Source organism: Ziziphus jujuba, chromosome 8 (genome assembly GCF_031755915.1).
Source record: "Ziziphus jujuba cultivar Dongzao chromosome 8, ASM3175591v1".
Classification (NCBI taxonomy): domain Eukaryota; kingdom Viridiplantae; phylum Streptophyta; class Magnoliopsida; order Rosales; family Rhamnaceae; genus Ziziphus; species Ziziphus jujuba.
Window position 1 is genome coordinate 20,860,399 of NC_083386.1, and position 16,399 is coordinate 20,876,797.

Genomic DNA, 16,399 nt, shown 5'->3' on the forward strand with positions numbered 1-16,399 from the left:
AATCCTCCAAAGTTAAGTATAAAGTAAAAAAAGAAAAAGAAAAAAGAAACTATCAAAGTTAAGAAAACCAGCCTTCGGCATAAAGTTGTGTGAGTTTTATTGAGCAGTACAAATTGGTTGACTCAGCACCTTCGGATTTTCCATCAATCAAAATAATATAAATAAATAAAAAATCATTAAAAAAAGAGTCCACGTAAGGAATAGACATTGACGTTGACTGAAAAAAATCATGGCCCACAGAAAGTAAGTGGACACAGCATCTCCCTCAAAGAAAAGCATGATGTAGAAATGAAATGATAACAAGGAGGATGAGAGTATACATACACCAAAACCAAATTTGTAAAAAGAATCTATGCTCCTCCTTCTCATTGCTCACTCACTCTCTATCTCTCTCTCTCTCTCTCTCTTCACACTTCACACGGGGTCCCACCATTTGTAGACCCCACCACCTCCACCTCCACCATCACTCCCCACCCCACCACCACCTTTGTTGTCCCTCTCACACATCTCATTCCCTTCGCCATTAAATAATTATAACCCTCTCTTTCACATTTCCTCCAATCCCCATATACTTTTTAATGTTTCCCACTTTTTTTCATTTTAATTATTCACAAACCCCTTTTATTATTTTTCTTATTTTTGTATAAAGAAAAGTTTTTTTTTTTTTTTTTTCGCTCGCTTCTTCTAAAGATTTGATTTTTATTTATTTTAAAAAAAAAGTTCTTGTACTTGAATGATCGCCGGCGATGCCTACGCCGGTTAGTGTCGCCAGGCAATGTTTGACATCCGAGGCAGCCCACGCGCTAGATGAAGCCGTGGCCGTCGCGCGCAGACGAGGACATGCTCAAACGACGTCGCTTCATGCCGTTTCGGCTTTGCTTTCTCTACCTTCGTCCGCTCTGAGAGACGCATGTGCTCGTGCTCGAAACTCTGCCTACTCGCCTCGCCTTCAATTCAAAGCTCTGGAGCTCTGTCTCGGCGTTTCGTTGGACAGAGGGACTTCGACCCAACTGGCCGACGACCCGCCCGTTTCAAACTCGCTCATGGCGGCCATAAAGCGTTCCCAAGCGAACCAGAGAAGGCAGCCCGAAAATTACCATCTGTACCATCAGATTCCTCAGCAGTCTTCTATTTCCTGCGTCAAAGTGGAGCTCCAGCACCTCATCTTGTCGATTCTCGATGACCCGGTTGTCAGTCGGGTTTTCGGTGAAGCTGGTTTCCGTAGCTCCGAAATCAAGCTCGCTATACTACGCCCTTTCCCACAGCTGCTTAGATACTCCCGCTCGCAAGGACCCCCTATGTTTCTCTACAATTTGACCGAGTACGGAACCGGGTCGGGGCGTCGGGGCCCCGTTATCTCTTTCCCGGGTTTTCCGGGGTTCTTTTGCGATGGGGACGAGAATTGTAGAAGAATAGGGGAGGTACTCGATAGGAACAAAGGGAGGAATCCTCTGCTTGTGGGTGTATGCGCTTACGATGCGCTTCAGAGTTTCACAGAGGCACTAGAGAAGAGAAAAGAAGGTGTTTTGCCTGTTGGGTTGTCTGGTTTGAATATAATTTCCATTGAACAAGATATTTCGAGGTTTGTCACTGAGGATTTCGATGAAGGGTCTCTGAATTCGAGGTTTAGTGAGGTGGGTCTGTTAGCAGAGCAATGTTTGGGACCTGGGTTGGTGGTGAATTTTGGGGACTTGAAGGCATTTGTTGGAGAGAATGGCAGAGGTGGAACAGTGAGCAATGTAGTTGAGCAACTCACTAAATTAATGGAGGATCAGGTTGGGAAAATATGGTTGATTGGTGCTGCTGCTAGCTATGAGAGCTACTTGAAGTTTGTGAATAGATTTCCAGCTATTGAAAAGGAGTGGGACTTGCAGCTTCTTCCTATTACCTCTCCAAGATCTTCCATGGCTGAATCATATCCCAGGTCAAGGTAAGTATTTCAAGGTTTTTATTTTTTATTTTTTATTTTTTATTTTGTTTGTTTGTGAATTTTGTGGATTATTATATTTGCTCTTAGTTTATTCGATCTATGAATTTTTATTTTCTGGTAAAATGTTTTGTCTAAATATTATTTTTATTACGAGTGATGAGTCGCGGAGGAGACTGTGATGCTTTTTCAGTTTGTCTCTATGTTGAGAATCTTCAGCCCACTAGCTCTGAGCGGAAATAAATATATAATTGCAAATTCCACCTCTGAAACTCTTATGTTAAAATATACAGAAAATGTTTTTTTCTTATCTTCTATGAACCGACCAACCTCTGTTTTAATTATGATTTTATATTTTTATTTTGCTGCGCACATGTATTTAGTAACAATAAACAAATCCTTTTGTACTGTTGTTTTGTAGTTTTTATTATTTTTTGGTTTATGTTTGATAATATTTACCATGTAATGTTGTGTTAAATTTCCCTTCTTACTCAGATATTTTTATCTTCTTGTGAGAAAATTCTCCAGAGTACTTTTTGTGCATTCTCTCAATCTCTCTTGCTTGTATTCGGTTTTGGTAATTTATTGTCGATGGTTTTTATTACTCTTAGGTTTTATTTGGTTCAGGTTCGTGTATAACTATCGAGATCAAATTGTTTATGGATCAAATTGTATAACTATCCATGTCAAAATTCGCATGTTTATGGATCAGGAAGGGAACTCTCCTCCATTTAGTGATTTAATGGTGTATCTTTTTTAAAAAATGATTTTTCTCCAAGCATTTCTAATCACCTGTCAATTTTAAACACTCAAAATTTGCGTGTGATTTTCACTAATTTTCTTTTGGTCTTTGAATTTCACTAACTTAGAAAGTCAAAATTTTTAAAACCTCATCAAGTAATTTACAATTTTCTTTTTGAGACCTCAAGTACCTTACACTTTGAATTCACATCCAATCGCCTTCTATCAATATTTTTCTCTGTGTTCTCTCATGCCCTTGGAAGTTGAATGTCTCAAACTATTTTGTAATTTACTTTACTGTCTTTTATTTTTATTTTTATATTTTTTAATATATGTTTGGAAATTAACACCTAAATTACGAACCTTAAATCCTCTTTTAAGTAATTCTTTTCTTAAAAAAGAATATTTTGTGTTCTAAGTATGAATATTTTTTCGAATTTACTTAATTTTTTCCCTTGATATGTTTAGAATTATTGGTTCTCTCTTTAATCTAATTTCATTTTGACTCTTCATAATTTTATGCTGATTAAATCTCACAGTTTAATGGTCGTGATATGCTTACAGCTTGATGGAGTCATTTGTTCCATTTGGCGGCTTATTTTCAGCACCCTCTGACTTAACGTTACCTGTAAGTGGTTCTTTCCAATGCCTTCCTCGCTGTCACCAATGCAACGAAAAGTGTGAGCAAGAAGTATTTGCTCTTTCAAAGGAAGCTTTTACTACTTCAGTTGCAGATCAGTACCAATCTAGCTTGCCTTCTTGGTTGCAGATGGCGGCCTCCCTTGGCTCTAGCAAAGAATTGGAAGGGAAGGTGTGTATCACTTTCAATTCGTTTGATGTAGTTTATAACTCATTTCAGAGTGAACTATGATCTGTATCTCCATAAACTTGCTCAAACGAGGTGGTAGGGAGAATCAAGGGTTTCCGAAGATTGTGAAATATGCCAAAGTTCTGAAGCTGGAACTATAAGGGGATTATAACTAACTTTAATCCTGTCATGCCCTTCATTAAACATAGTTTTATGCTCACATGTTTGAGCAGACACACATCACCCCTTTTAACAATAACTCCTTTCCATGGCCTTCCTCAAACATGGGTGTCATGAACAAGAAAATTTTGGGAAAGATTTTTTTATTGATCAGACAAAATTTTTATGCCTTTTATGTCCTGCTGATTCAATAGTTATGATTTCATATATTTTTCTAGTGAAGATAACCAGGTTCTGTTCTTTCATTTGTTTAAAGGTTTACTTAGAATAGCAGAATGCTATACATTATTTGTTTGAAAACCAGTTTTATGTCTTCAGTGCAGACCAAAGATGATAGAGTGGTACTGAATGCCAAAGTTGCAGGATTGCAGAAGAAATGGGATAACATATGCCAACGTCTTCATCACAGTCAATCATTGCCTGAGGCAAAATTGTTTCCTACCATTGTGGGCTTTCGTTCTGCCGAAAACAGAAAGGATGGTGCTGATAACCCAGGCAGCAACAAGGCAGATATTTCCTCAGATGAAACCAGGTGCATGAATGTGAATTCATGCATGCCCACTGGTATGGATAAGATTTCTGAATCACAAAAAAGCATTCCTTTTTCTGTAGTTTCCAAGCCTAAGAACCGGAGTGTCTTATCCGAATTATGGGAAAAACCTTCCAAAGATGAAGATCTTGAATCAGGTGGAATCAGGTCACCTTGCAGCTTGTCCAATTCAAGTGTGGAAGATGGCAGTCGAACATCTCCTGCATCTGCAACTTCAGTGACCACAGATTTAGGATTGGGGATATCCTCTTCTGGTTGTAATAAGGTGAAAGAGCCTCAAAATCTTAAAAATATGGAGCATCAACGGGACATCTCAAGCCGCTTTTCTTCAAATGTTGATTTAGTTAATGGGTATATCTCAAACCATGCAGCTCAACCTCCATTATCATCGAGTCCTGACAATCACGAGCAGGTTGATCCAAGAGATGTTAAGATGCTTTTTAGAGCTCTCTTTGAGAGAGTAGGCTGGCAATGGGAAGCCATAAGTGTCATTAGCCAAACAATTGCCTGTCATCGAAGAAAAAGTGAAAAATGCCATGAATCAAGCTACAAAGGCAATATATGGTTAAATTTTATTGGACCTGATAGGTTTGGTAAGAGGAAAATTGCAGTTGCTCTTGCTGAGTTATTATATGGGAACCGGGAAAACTTTATCGATGTGGATCTGAGCTCTCAAGATCAAATGGTTGGTTCGGGATCAATCTTTGAATGCCAATATATAAATGGTTATGATGTAAAGTTTAGAGGTAAGACAGTTGTTGATTATGTTGCTTGCAAACTGTGTAAGAAATCCTTGGCCGTTGTCTTCCTTGAAAACGTAGATAAGTCTGATGTACTTGTTCAAAAAAGTTTGTCCCAGGCCATTTTGACTGGTAAATTTCCGGACTCATATGGAAGAGAAGTCAGCGTCAACAACATGATATTTGTGACAACTTCGACATTCTCAAAAGGTGACAATATACTTGATTCCAGGAAGGAACCCTCCAGCTACACAGAGGAAAGAATCTTAAGAGCAAAAGGATGGCCGGTGAAGATTAAAATCGAACATGCTATTGGAGGCATTAGTGTAAGCCAGAACCAGATGGTTACGGATACAATAAGAGAAGCTGTTTCCAGCCCAATCTTGGTGAATAAAAGGAAGCTCGTTGGTGTCAATGAGTTTCTAGAGCAGCAGGAAATCTCCGAGACACCCAAACGGGCTCACAAAACATCAACTGGGCATCTGGATCTGAACCTTCCCGCTGAGGATGATGAAGTACAACAGACAGATGAAGGAAGCTCTGAAAGTGACCCTGCCTCAGAAAACTCAAAGGCGTGGTTACAACAGTTGTTTGATAAGGTAGATGAAACAGTGGTTTTCAAACAGGTTGATTTCAATGCACTTGCTGAGAAAGTTCTTAAGGAGATAAAGAACGGCTTCCACAAATTTGTTCCCTCAGAGTGTCAGTTAGAGATCGACTCGAGAGTCATGGAACAATTGCTTGCAGCTGCATATTTGTCAGACAGATATGCAGAGGTGAAAGATTGGGTGGATCAAGTTCTTAGCAGGGGATTTGCAGAAATGTCAAAAAAGTACAGTCTCACTGCTTGTTCTATTGTAAAACTTGTTAGTTGTGAGGGCCTTTGCTTGGAGGAAGAAAAAGCTCCAAGAACTTTACTTCCACCTAGAATTATATTCTAAACTGATATTTTAGGAAATCCTTATTTTTGTAAGTAGACTGTATAATGTTAGCAGTTAGATGTAGTAAGCCATGTTGAGCCTGTTAATCCCATAATTTTGTTGGGCCTTTGTCAGGTTATGTTGTGCATGATATGTAATCTGCAGCTAGTGTCAGTGTGATTATTATGGTTGTTGTGCTAAATAAGCTGTTTCTGCTTTTGTTAATATATGTTTCTCAATCTAATGCCTCGTACAAACTTTTTTCTGAATATTTTGTAATTTATCTTGCAAACCCTCTGTGCTCCATAGCACAAATGCCAAAAATAATCAGTGTTCATTTATTTGGTGACATCAGTATTGATCTCATTCAGGATTTTCTGCATATTCATTGTTTTCTCATTTATTTGCTTGTGAAAAGTGTACATGTCCTTTTAACTCAATAAGTTTCAACTGTAATCACTGAGATACCAATAATGCACAGGGTGCTCAGAGACCTTATACAATTATCTCTTAGAAAGTAGGGATTTTACCTTATCAAAAGAAGTTTTGCAAGAAAATATTTATTAAGAAAATAATACAAAAAATTTAAACTTCGTTTTGGACTGCAAATACATTTACAAGTTACAATTAGACATTATGAGTTAAGAGTTTTGCTACGGCGAGCATACCATTGTAAGTATCACTTGTCATTTAATGATTAAAAAGAAATTTATATTTTTTCTTTTATTTCTTCTTTGGACTTTCATTATTTTTCTTGAATGTTTTGGTTCATCTTTAATTCAATATAAAAATAAAAAACAACATTCAATATGAAAATAAATACACCAATCAACCCACTAAATCCAAAAAAAATAATATTCATGTTAATAGTTGTTTTCATGTTAAATTAGAGATTAACAGTAATATTAGAGCAACGATGAAGAAATACAAAAGAAGGCCACTGGAGATATTTGTATGGGTAAAATAGTTCGACAGGGACACTTTGCAAGACACATCAGCAAGGTATGTCTAATAAGCAGTAACATCAACGGTAGTATCCTAATAGCTACAATGCCTCAGTTAAAAAGGAATGATTCGGGTTAAAAAACCGATACAAACGAAATAATCTCAGACATCTTAACTAAGACAAATTATCTGAAAGAAAAACACAATGTTGTAGGATCCGATATAAAAAACTACCCGAAAGAAGTACAAAAACAAAAACAATACAAACTACCTGAAAAAAGTACAGAAACAAAAACAATACTTGAGTAAATATCGGGATTTCTGAATCTTAAAAGAAAGGAGAATCCAATCAAGATAGGTCAAAATCTTACAGAATCATTTTAAACAGAATTCAAATAAAAATCAAAACGGGGACAATAGAATTCCCAAAAAATCAGCCTAGGATATTATTATTAACCGGATAATATTATCTAATTCATTATTAGAAAAAAAGAGGCACCCTGTTCAAGGTACACTAAAAATAAACAATCAACTACAATTATTGAGTCAAAAAAAAAAAAAAAAAAAAAGAACTTTGAGTTCGTAAATCTAACTTGAGCGTTGGAGTGCCTTTGGCCGGTACCACATCAGTGCCAAGGTTAAGGTTACTTTGCTTTTCTGTCCCTTGTTTTGCAGTTTTATAACGTACATTCCAGTTGCTACCTTAGTATTTCACCCAGTTCGAAGCTGTCCAAATTTCAGCATCAACAGTATTATTATTATTTTTTTTTAATTTTTTTAGATTAAATGATAAGTGATGCTTAGCTCGTATGCTTGCTATTAGATACTCACTATGATAAAGCTCATTAAGTTTACAACAACAACAACAACAACAAAAAAAAAAAAAAACTTTTCATCTAATGCTCACTGGACACCAAATGCTCATAATGTGCACCACTTGTTGCCAGTTAACCCCAAAATAAGATTTTCTCTTTTGCTATTTCTCCTCCATTTTTTATTTATTTATTTTAGTTTCAATATATATATTTTTTTGGTGAAATATTTTGGTTTTAATATTGTTGTTCATCCCACATTCCACATTCAACATGAAAACAATATTCAATATGAAAAATTTTCAACATTAGGCTTCATGGATGGATTGGTTTATTTTTTCATATTGATTTTTTTTTAAAAAAAAATTTCATGTTGAGTGAGAGATGGACAATAATATTGAAACCAAATTAAAAAAATATATAAAAACCAAAATGAAAGAAAATTTCTTAAGTTAAATGAAAAGCAGTGCTCATTATAAAGTGTTCAATAAGCATAAGATCAAAAACACTCCTAAGTTAAAATTTGTCAAATTTTAGTATAATTGCTAAACAAAGTACAGTTTGACATTAATTCATAAAATAATAATAATAATAATAATAAATAAAATAAAAGAATGAATGAAAATTTTATAATTAGCCAAAGAAAAAAATTATAATTTAAAAAAAAAAATTTTTTTAAAGTTTTTTGTTTTTATTTATTTATTATTATTTGTTAAAGGTTGGGCTATGGGGCAATGAGAAGAATAAACGAGAGGCCCAGTAAGGATACAAGTAAAAATAAGACTCCATAGAAGAAAGCTGAAAGTGAAAGTGAAATTGGAAATTGGAATAGGGCATGGAACAAAACGACCTGTCGGCTCAAAATCACAGTGGTTGGGTGTTAGAACTGTGCGTGAGAGAGATACGTACAGAATCTCCTCTAACCCATCTCTGGTAGTAGAGTGGTTTCTGAGTCTCAGAGACACAAAAAAAAAAAAAAAGAAAAAAAAAAGCAGTGTGAGTGTCCCCCCCGAAAGCCCAATACAAATTTGTCACATTCTCTCCAATGGCTTCCTCAATTTCTTCAAGCCCTCGAACCGTCGAAGATATCTTCAAGGACTACAGCGCTCGTCGCTCCTCTCTCATTCGTGCCCTTACCTACGGTTTACTACTTCTCTCTCTCTCTCTTCCCCTTCAATTTTTATTATTTTTATTATTATTTTTATATGTTTTTCTAGTTTGCAATTAGTGGGTTTTGTACGGAATCGTTCACGGATTTTGTTTCGTTTTTGTGCTTTTTTTTTGGTTTTGTTTTTCAGATGTTGATGAGTTCTACTCCCTGTGCGATCCAGGTCTGCTTCAATTCCTTTTTTTTTTTTTTTTTTTTTGGGTTACCGCTGAGATTTTCTTTTTGGTTTCCGAGAAATTTGGATGCAGGGATTATCTGAGGGATTCTTGAGTTGATTCTTTGTTATTTTAATATTTTGCTTATAATTTTGGTATAAAAAGGTTGCAACTTTAAAGTGTTGGAAGTAGTAGTAGTAGTACTAGTTAAAATAGTTAAGCAGGAACGTCGACAACGGCGTTAGATTTTTAGAACTGTAGATTCGTGTTGCTTCCTGCATTTACTTTTGAAAAAACCACACTGAATTATTGTCCAATTTCCAATTAAATTGAAACGTTACCCAGCTCTAGCACTTGCACGTTTAGGCTGGATAATGCCAGATATTGTCGCATGGATTCGAATTTGTTAGATTACTAGCTTAATATGATTTTAATTATGAGAATTTGTAGGTTCCTAGTCATTCCTGTTTCAGAGTGCATATTTTTGTTTTTATTTTATCTTTTTTTTATGTTCTTTTCCTATCCTTTCAGAAAAGGAGAATTTGTGCTTGTACGGACACCCAAATGAGTCCTGGGAAGTTAATCTGCCGGCTGAGGAAGTTCCTCCTGAGCTTCCTGAGCCAGCATTGGGGATCAATTTTGCCAGAGATGGGATGAATCGTAAAGACTGGCTTTCACTGGTGGCGGTGCATAGTGATTCTTGGCTGCTTTCTGTAGCTTTCTACTTTGGTGCTCGGCTTAATCGCAATGAGAGGTCTGTAGTTCCTGCTGTGGAAAAACTGCTTTTCCTTTGGACAGCACTTCTGTGTTTCTTTTGGTATCGATAAACTTCTTTGAAATGAAAATAGTAACTCAGAAGTTTTATTATGGTATTTATGAAGAATATGAGATAATATTATGTTTAAAGTGGAATCAATAATCCCCTTTCCCTAAGGGGTTTATACCACTGAATTAGAGTTACCAAGCTCTCATGCACTCACTGTAAAGTTTACTTTTTGTTTTAGAATTGGCATTACATCTTCTCTTCGGAACTATTTTATAATATTTTCTTGTCCTTTTATTATGCTGTTTATGTTGAACAACTTATTATAACTTTGTTCCGAACTTAGGAAAATCTGTTATGGTGTTGGATGAATGACAAGATTTGTGATCTTTTATGAAATTGTTTGTGTTTGGTAGTGTGTAATATGTCATTACCTCTTGTCAATTTGTAAAATACTGCAGAATAAGCAGCTCTTGACACGAATCCTGTTTGTAATACTTAAAGAAGTATGCTTCACTTATTACTCTGAGACAAATGAACTTACTCTAAATATCATTGGAGGCTTATCTCTATTTTATTTTATTCGTCCATCTGTTTTCATTTCACATATTTCTTAGTAGTTAGGAGTCATATTGATAATTTTCATTTTTTGTCAAGGCTGTTTTTCTGGTATGTCATTTGCTTACCATGATGTTGGCTTCTTGCATGTTTTAAACTATCCAAGTTGTTACTTCTGTTGGGCTGATTTCATGAGTTGTATAATCATTACAAATCTAGGCTAAGGGTTATATTTAGACTATACCATCTCATGGTATTTGTTACCATGGAATGGCCTCAAATGAAGCTGGGTCATTTATATGAGCTTTATTTAAGTTACACTTGGCACATTTCATGACCTAATTTTGTAAGTTTCTTGTAATGTTTCTTTTACTAATATTCCTTATTCTCTTGCCAATTTTTTTCCATATTGCTTACTAAGAAGCTATCATTATGTAGACCTGAGTTTGGTATTGAGGTTAAGTATTTTGATCTGGTTCATCCTTGCATGTAATTCATGTTTTGAATCATATTACGTTGAGGGAGTCACAGTTCTGATATTTCTAATTTTTCACTTGACAGGAAGCGACTTTTTAGTTTGGTAAATGATCTGCCCACTCTCTTTGAAGTTGTAACTGGAAGGAAGCCGGTAAAAGATAAACCTGGTGTGGACAGCGGAAGCAAATCCAGGAACAGCGTGAAGGTTTTCATCTCAGTCTTTCTCTCCCAGATGGATAGAAACTGCATGTGTTTATTAATTTTTCATACTTTTAGTTTTTTAGCTTTACTTTCCATTAGCTCAAAATTACAGCCCATCTACATACTTTGCAGAGATCGAGTGATGTACAGATCAGAAACAATTCTAAGTTACTTGATGAAAGTTATGGGGAGGATGAGGATGAGCACAGTGAAACCCTATGTGGAAGCTGTGGCGGGAATTATAGTGCTGATGAGTTTTGGATTGGCTGCGACATCTGCGAGAGGTGGTTCCATGGGAAGTGTGTGAAGATTACACCAGCTAAAGCAGAAAGTATTAAGCAGTACAAATGTCCTTCTTGCAGCACAAAGAGAAGCAGACAGTAGTGGCTGACGGAAAAAAGCTTTTCAGAGCAGGCAAACTTGTTGTAGGGGTCGGATATATCTTTGTAAATCAGTGATAGTAAATCTAGTGGAATTTTGTTTTCTGGAATTCCTTTTTTCAAGTATTTAAATGGTTACATCAATGACAGATGAGGCACTTCAAACAGTTACAATCCTGGTGGTTCTTCCTCAGGATTTTTGTTCCTCTGTATTGTCAATTGGATAATTTAGATATTTTCCTTTGAAGTTATATTAGTAAAAACCCCTAAATAGTAATCCGTTCATTACTTTACCAATAGTATCATGAGGCACCGAGATGTTTATTTGCTGTATTTACCAACTAATGTGGCAAATAATGTGATATTATTTTTTTTTTGCTTGTATTGATTTTCATATTTATCATTCACGAATGCATAGTAAATGCATAGTTTAACTTATATTGATTTTTCAACCAAATAAAATAATATTACATCATTTTCCAGTTGATAAATACCTTAATATTTATGGCTCATAATTTTTTTACTTCTATCAAATTTCATATTAATTATATTGGTTTTTTCTTGATAATGGATGAGACGTAAAGGCCTATAAATGAAACCAGATTGTGAAAAGGGTTAAAATTTTTTGGTGACAGAAGTCAAGGGAATTGTGGCTAACAGCAGGAGATAAAAATTCAAAATTTTTTCATGCTGTGACTGTTGCAAACAGGAGGAAAATTTTTATTCCAGCACTGAAAGATAGTAACAAAATCTGGAGGGAATTGAGAGAAGAAGTTGAGTCAATGTTAATAGAGGAATTCACTAATTTGTATGAAGCTGAGGAGATTCGACGAAGTGAACATTTAGGAGACTTCTTTCAGACCTATGTCTCAAATGAAGAAAATAATCTATTGGATGCTATCCTGACGAAGGAAGAGATTTGGTACGTGGTGAAGAATATGCCTCTAACCAAAGTGCTTGGACCGGATGGATGCCCGTTTTATTTTTCCAAAAATATTGGGGTATTGTAGGCAACGACGTTGTCAAAATGGTTCACAATGTATTTTGTTAAGGTTTACTACCAAGGGACATCAACAGGTCTTTTGTGGTGTTAATCCCGAAAGTGGTTGTTGTTTCCGAATTTAAACATCTCATACCCATTAGCTTATGTAACACCACCTACAAAATCATCTAAAAAATTATTGCTCATAAGCTAAAACCGGTTGTCAAGAATATTATATCTCCGAATCAATCTGCATTTGTACAAAGCCAGTGGATAGGAGAAAATGCTATTTTGGCAAATGAAATAGTCCATTCCATGAACCGAAAGAAAGGGTCGAGAGGAATCGTGGGGATTAAATTGGACATGCAGAAAGCTTACGATAGGGTGGACTGGGTTGTGCTCTTTAGACTACTGATTCTACTTGGTTTTTTAGACATATTGGCAAAATTGATCCTTAATTGTATCTCTTCTGTGTCTATGGAATTGTTATTAAATGGAACTGTTTTCAATAAAATTCCTATGGAGAGGGGTTTAAGGAAAGGGGACCCATTGTCTCCTTTTCTGTTCATTCTAATGATGGAATTTCTTTCAAGGATGCTATCTCGCTGGGAGAGTGACAAGAAATTTAACGGAGTGAAACTCGGTAGATTGTCTCCTTCAATTTCTCATCCATTGTTTGCAGATGACATCCTCATATTTTGTAGAGCCCACGTTGAGGAAGTTAGAAATATTCAGAGATGTCTTCGACTCTTCTGCAAATGGAATGGGCAGGATTCCAACTTAGAGAAGTCCAGATGTTTTTTCTCTAGGAATGTTTTTGGGAAAGACAAAGTGGAAATCAAACGAGGTTTGTGTATGAAGGAGATTGAGAAGATAGCAAAACACCTGGGTCTCTCTCTATTCGTTGAAAGAAATAAAGCAGAAACTTTTGAGAATCTTCGAAGGAGAATCGAATCATGATTTCAAGGATGGTAAGCAAAGACTCTTTCCCAAGCAGGGAGAACAACTCTTATTAAACATGTGGCAACCTCTATCCCAGTGTATTTGATGTCTACTTTTCTTCTTCCCAAAGGGTGTAACAACCCGACCCAAACCACATCGGAATTCATGCACGTTGACCAAGGTTGATCGTTGACCGAGTGGGTCAAAAGTTGACTTTTTGTTTCAGTTGAAATTTCTAGTTGACCATGGTACCATGGCGAAGTGCATGATGCCCCGAGTTCGTAGACTAGTAGTACGTCGAAAACGGAGCTACGGTTTGAAAGTTATGGGCAAAACAAGTCGAGGTGCAAACTGTCCAAAAGATGCCGGAAGTTGACTCTTTATCGTTGTATAATTTTGTTTTGACTTTTGTATGGTTGTAAAGTACTCGTCGATACGAGTTCATAGACTAGCGGCATGCTTAAATTGGACATCTGGTTAAAAAGTTATGAATGTATGAAGTTCGCCGGATACCATAATATTTTATTATATCTGGCTTAAGTGCACAGTAATGCCACGTGTCGACACCTGATTGGTCCATGTGGATGAACAGTGTCATCCACGGTGGCTTTTATTTGGCAAAAAATGATGGGGAGGAGAGAGAAAGAGAGAGAGGAGAGAGAGAGGGAGAGAGAGAAACGACCGGCCGCCGGAGTTGTCAAATCTTCCGGCCGATTCTTGCTACACGCACTGGCCAGACGGGAGCGCCTCTCCATTCCCAGCCAACCCTCAAAATTTCACGGCCAACCGACCGGCAATGCGCTTGGATCGGAGCGTTTTCCGGCGACGGCGATTTTTCCCCTCCACCATCGGCCACCTCCGTTTGACCCATTTCCGGCCATTTTCAGGCCACACGCGCCAGTCACCCTTCACCACCTCCTCATTTCCGGCCAGCCCACCAAATTTCACGGCCACCAGACCTTCGACGCGCCGGGATCAGAGTATTTTCCGGCGAGGGGCTGAAAACTTTCAAACCCAGATCTCTTCGCCGTACAGCCTTCGTTTGCCTCACCGCCGGTCCCGTTAGAACCCTCTCCCCTCGATCTACAAAAATCCCAAAAATCTTAGCCATTGGCCACCGGATGCGTCGCCGCCGGTGACGGTTGCCGGTGACCGCGACGGCTCGTCGGGAATCACTATTCCGGCGAGTACCAAGTTGCGCCGCCGGTCCTTCTCCACTAATTCTGACCTCCTGAATCCAAATATGGTGTCATTTTCCTCCAATTCGAGAAGGTTTGGGAGAATCGAGGAGTTGAATCTCGAAAGCTTTCCGACGAGATTCCGACCACCTCGAGTCCGATCTCCGGGAAGTAAGACTGGATCCGTGATTCTCCTCACTCAAGCTTCGATTCGGTATATTACTCGTCAATTTTGGTTGTCGTTTATGTTCGCTCCCCGGGTACCCATTTGGGAGTTATCCGATTAAAATATTAATATATTTGGTTGGTGTATTGTGGAGGTTTTAGGTGCACGTGGGGGTAGTGGAGTTGATCTTGTGAAGGATCTTAGCTGATATACGTGCTTAAGTTGAGTGACCCACCTTTAAAAATATTTTGGGGCAATTAATTATATTTAATTGGTGTTTAATTGATATTTGGAATTATACTCATATGGTGCAATTTAATTATAATTGTGGAAAATTATTATTTTATTGTGATTTAATTTTATTTATTATGCATGAATAAGGTATTTTCAATAATAAATCGTATGTGATTTTAATATTATTTTTGGGCATAATTAGTTTAAATATTTTAAGGAAATTATTTGTTTAAATTGGTGGTTTAAATTTTATAATTATGCTCGTGGAATATTATTTGTTGGACCTCGTGTTACGAGAAAAATTATTTGTATATTGTTATCGATGGTTTCGTACCGGGTATGTTAAAGGAAAATATGTGGGATGGTAAATTTGAAAACTGGTATATTTTCCACGGTGATTTTGAAAAATTGGTACGATAATAGTTAATTTAATAATTATTTTAGACGCACTCATACAGTCTTGGTGTTCCAGTGTATATGTGGTTAGCATGCAAGTTATTATGTCTCCTGTGAGTTGCCATTGGACTGAGGGCATGCAAGTTTGATATTGGCCACAGCCGCCCCCCTTCTTGGCCGGGATGACGGTTTCAGCAACGGTACTGTCGGGACGCCAAAGTGCCGTATGCAAGTTTCTCTCTTTAATCTCCCGCCAGTCGGTGCTTGGGACGCTGGGTATCGAAGGACATCACTGGTATATGGTGTGGTGCATCAAGTATAAATTTTCAGATAGAATTTCAAACCCCAAAGTGTTCAAAAATTATTTATTATATTTTATTACATTTTATTTATATTTGGGGTATTTATCTATTATTCATTAAATTAATTGATCCCTTGGTTTTCGGAAAATGTGAATACCGGGTTTTGTGAAAATGTTTTAAAAGAGGAACATTTCCAACGGAGTGAATAGTGAAGGTTTTGAGAGAAAGTATTACTTTCAAATGTTTATTATTTATTATTTATCTAATTGTTGGTATTAATTAAATTCCTTTATTTGTTATATTATTAATATTAAAAGTGTTCAGTAGATAGGGTCACTCACTGAGATGATTAACATCTCATGTTTTTAAATTCCGTTCCCTTAGGTGCAAGGGGTGGTAGACGTTCTTCCGGAGCGAACCAAATCTCCGCCGCTATCGTAGTTCGAGAAGTACCTTTGTATTTGTTTATTTCAATTGTAATATTTTTTTCATCCTTGTTGTATTCTCTGTTTAATAGTACTTCATGAAGCTCTGTATACTGTTCTGGACACTTATATATTATTTATGCACTGGATTACTGTTATTCCTGTGGAGTGCTGTAAAATTATGGAATCAATTTGTAGTATGTGGGAGGAATAAGGGGATGAATTTAGAAGTTTGTTTTCAGTGCAAGAAATTTGTGGTAAGTCCAACCCTTAGGGGAGGTTCTGCCGAATTTTCCATTGAAGGGTCTGGTAGGATTTCCCTGGAATCAGGGCTTATCTAGGGTTTCGATGAGGAATTTTAAACGGGTCCTAACAAAGGGTGGTGCCAAAAAATTGAAAAATCAATTAAAGTATTTTTCTGGAGGAACGAAACGGTATCGATGAGAGGG

General features: G+C 36.8%; 2 protein-coding genes across 3 annotated transcripts; both read left to right on the forward strand.

Moving 5' to 3' along the window:
* Window positions 1-549: 549 nt before the first annotated feature.
* On the forward strand, window positions 550-6,135 carry LOC107413849 (protein SMAX1-LIKE 7). 2 transcript variants are annotated; one of them, XM_048469864.2, is made up of 4 exons: window positions 550-1,930; window positions 3,233-3,296; window positions 3,438-3,479; window positions 3,980-6,135. In XM_048469864.2, exons 1-4 carry the CDS (start codon window positions 747-749, stop codon window positions 5,885-5,887), a joined length of 3,198 nt encoding a protein of 1,065 aa, XP_048325821.2. In that variant the 5' UTR covers window positions 550-746; the 3' UTR covers window positions 5,888-6,135. The 2 variants fall into 2 exon arrangements, with proteins under 2 accessions (XP_048325821.2, XP_048325820.2); XM_048469863.2 differs by having other exon boundaries at window positions 551-1,930; window positions 3,233-3,479.
* Window positions 6,136-8,438: 2,303 nt separating this feature from the next.
* Window positions 8,439-11,618, forward strand: LOC107413853 (PHD finger protein ALFIN-LIKE 1). The gene is made up of 5 exons (XM_016021903.4): window positions 8,439-8,765; window positions 8,922-8,954; window positions 9,478-9,700; window positions 10,829-10,949; window positions 11,078-11,618. Exons 1-5 carry the CDS (start codon window positions 8,669-8,671, stop codon window positions 11,327-11,329), a joined length of 726 nt encoding a protein of 241 aa, XP_015877389.2. The 5' UTR covers window positions 8,439-8,668; the 3' UTR covers window positions 11,330-11,618.
* Window positions 11,619-16,399: the final 4,781 nt, after the last annotated feature.